Source organism: Cebus imitator, unplaced genomic scaffold (genome assembly GCF_001604975.1).
Source record: "Cebus imitator isolate Cc_AM_T3 unplaced genomic scaffold, Cebus_imitator-1.0 Scaffold575, whole genome shotgun sequence".
Classification (NCBI taxonomy): Eukaryota; Metazoa; Chordata; class Mammalia; order Primates; family Cebidae; genus Cebus; species Cebus imitator.
Window position 1 is genome coordinate 349,863 of NW_016107890.1, and position 2,837 is coordinate 352,699.

General features: G+C 36.1%; 1 protein-coding gene across 1 annotated transcript in view; it reads left to right on the forward strand.

Moving 5' to 3' along the window:
- ADH5 (alcohol dehydrogenase 5 (class III), chi polypeptide) overlaps positions 1–2,507 on the forward strand; it is a 16,837-nt gene extending 14,330 nt beyond the window's left edge. The window contains exons 8-9 of the mRNA XM_017516188.2: positions 1,098–1,236; positions 1,372–2,507. Coding sequence (XP_017371677.1) covers positions 1,098–1,236; positions 1,372–1,396 — 164 coding nt within the window. The 3' untranslated portion in view covers positions 1,397–2,507. The remainder of the gene's footprint in view (positions 1–1,097; positions 1,237–1,371) is intronic.
- The last annotated feature ends 330 nt before the right edge of the window (positions 2,508–2,837 follow it).

The window sequence follows — 2,837 nt, forward strand, 5'->3', positions numbered from 1 at the left end:
GGGAGGCTGAGGCAGGAGAATCGCTTGAACCCATGAGGCAGAGGCTGCAGTGAGCCAAGATTGTGCCACTGCACTCCAGCCTGGCCACAGAGCAAGATTCCATTTCAAAAGAAAAAAAAAAATGTCAATCTGACTTGCCCTCCTCTTCAAACCTCTAGATAGATGGCACAGCTGAGTATCTTAGAAGAAACTTTTAAGCCATGTATGCTATTTGGGGATGTCAACTTGAATTGAAGTCCATAGCTGTATTTGAAAGGGCATTCCAATCCTGGCTGATCCAGAGGGTATTGGTAGTAACCCCTAACTGAAGCCTCATTCTACCATATGCTGGTTGGGTAATTCACTGTGTCATTGAGGCCCCTTGCATTGCTAAAATATGAACCAAAAATAATAGAAGCTTTTGTCTAGACAACAGGAGTGGCTGTGGTCATCTCAGTTACCAGGAGATTTAAGGAAGAAAGAAATCCCCACAATTTGTGGGGGAAAAAATAATTATTGGCAATATAAGGGAGGAGATTTGGAAAAGGCTCAAAAGAGGTTTGAAATATGGTTGAATGCATCCTTGGAAGGTGAGAAGGCTTCTCGTTGATTGTATTCCTTCTTTAGAGACAGTGAGAAATTGTAGCACCTAATTTTATTCAAAATCCTACCATTTAGCTAAAGAGTTCTACTTCATTTTTCAGTTTCATAGTTTTCTGTTCTGAGATGCTATCCCTATTTCATTGTTTCAAAACAAGGAAATAAAGTCCTGTATTATATCAGTTTTTCTTCCTTGAATATTATGATTATAGAAATCTTTGCTGATGTGGACCTAAATAAGGTTGTTGCTGAGACTTCCAGAGTTCTGTCCTGGGTAGTTTAAAAGTCTCAGTTGGCCAAAACTTTAATGAAGTTTTAGTAAATCTTAATACAGAGAAAGGAAAATTCTCAGAAATATTTACTTCTTAACTGTCAAATTCTTCATCTCCATGCTATTTTGGAGTTTTTCATTACTCTTTAACTCATCAAAAAATTCATTCTCTTGAATGCCTTTGTGTCCTCCACTAAGTAATAAGCATCCTGCAGAAATTTATTGAATAATGTGTGATTTCTTTTAGGATGGAAGAGTGTAGAAAGTGTCCCAAAGTTGGTGTCTGAGTATATGTCCAAAAAGATAAAAGTTGATGAATTTGTGACTCACAATCTGTCTTTTGATGAAATTAATAAAGCCTTTGAACTGATGCATTCTGGAAAGAGGTAAGCTTTCTCTTTAACTATATGCCATAGAATGTAATAACAATGTGGAGTTTGAGGGGACGGAGAGTCGAAAAACACAATTTTAGTGGTCTTAAAGGTATCATTTAAAACTTAGTATATTGCTTCCTATTACAGCATTCGCACTGTTGTAAAGATTTAATTCAAAAGAGAAAAATAACGTCCATCCTGTCGTGATGCAATGGGGGCAGCCTAACAGGCAGGGAGAAGTGCCTGCAAGCTCACAGCCTCGTAGACCTTCAGCAACTACGCCACACAATAGTGTGATATGTGTAATTCGTGCATCTCTGTAATTAAGGACAAGGATAATTCAGTCATGAACCTGTTTTTTGGACCACTTCTCCACATAAATAATTGCTAGCTCATTAAGGAATATTTTAACATAATAAAAGTAATTTCTACATTTGTGTGGAAGTTCTCTTCTTTGTTTTATGCTGTAATCATTGTCATGGTTTGTCTGCCCATTATCTTCATTCTGTCAAGGAAAGGTAAAGAAAGCCGGGAAGTGTCTGGAGTTAACCTCAGTAACATTGGCTAAACTTTTAAATGTCTCAGGCCCGTTGATTAAAGAACAGATTGTAGCCATCAGTGACAAAGTTAGTCAGGATCCAAGCCTGCTTCTGTGAGATTATCTTGAAGGCAGGTACTATGCCTTGTTCATACCTGTACCCCAAATTCCTAGTATGGCATCTGAGCCACAGGGAGCACTAAAATATTGAAACAGCATTCTGAGATTAAATAGGTGTGTATGTGTATTGGTTGTGGCTGTACTATTTCTATAGCGAATTACATACTGGATATCCAAGTTCCCAGCACCTAGTTTTGTCAGATCTTAACATTTTGCCACTTCCAGATCACATTCCCGTTCTTCCCCACCAGAGATAACCATCATCCAAAATTTGATGTTTATCATTCCTGTGTGTTACTATACTTTCACTGTATATATCCTAAACTATCTACTCTTTAGTACTGTTTTATGTTTTTACAACTTAAATTGGCTCATTCTACAGCTTTTTTCACTCATTATTGTAGAATTAATCTATATTGTATGTTAAGCTCTCGTTCATTCATTTTAGTACTGTGTAGCAGTATTCAATTACTCTATCGTAATTTATCTTTTCTCCAACTGAAGGCATGAAGTTGTTTCCAGAGGTTCTATATTAAAACACTGCAGTGGAACATTCTGCTTTGGGCTCACTGTATTAGTTACTTAAGATGTGTATCACAGAATAAACACATTTAGCCTTACATTACCAATTGCTCTTTAAAATAGATGTGTAATTTTGTGAATTACATGAGTGTGGAATGGTGTTTTATTGATTTTAGTTTGCATTTTCCTCAATTACTCATTAAATCGTTCATTCTGATGGATATTTTATTTTATTGTGAAGAACCTGTTCATATCCTGTGCTCAACTTTCTATTATTTCTTTCTCTATTTTTAGTAGTTCTTATTCTAGACATCAGTCATTTGTCAGTTTTATATGTTGCAAATATCTTCTAGTCTATTTTGTGACTTTTTACTTTATGGTATTTTGTTGAACAAAGTTTTAATGTAGTCGCATATGTAAATCTTCCTGGTGG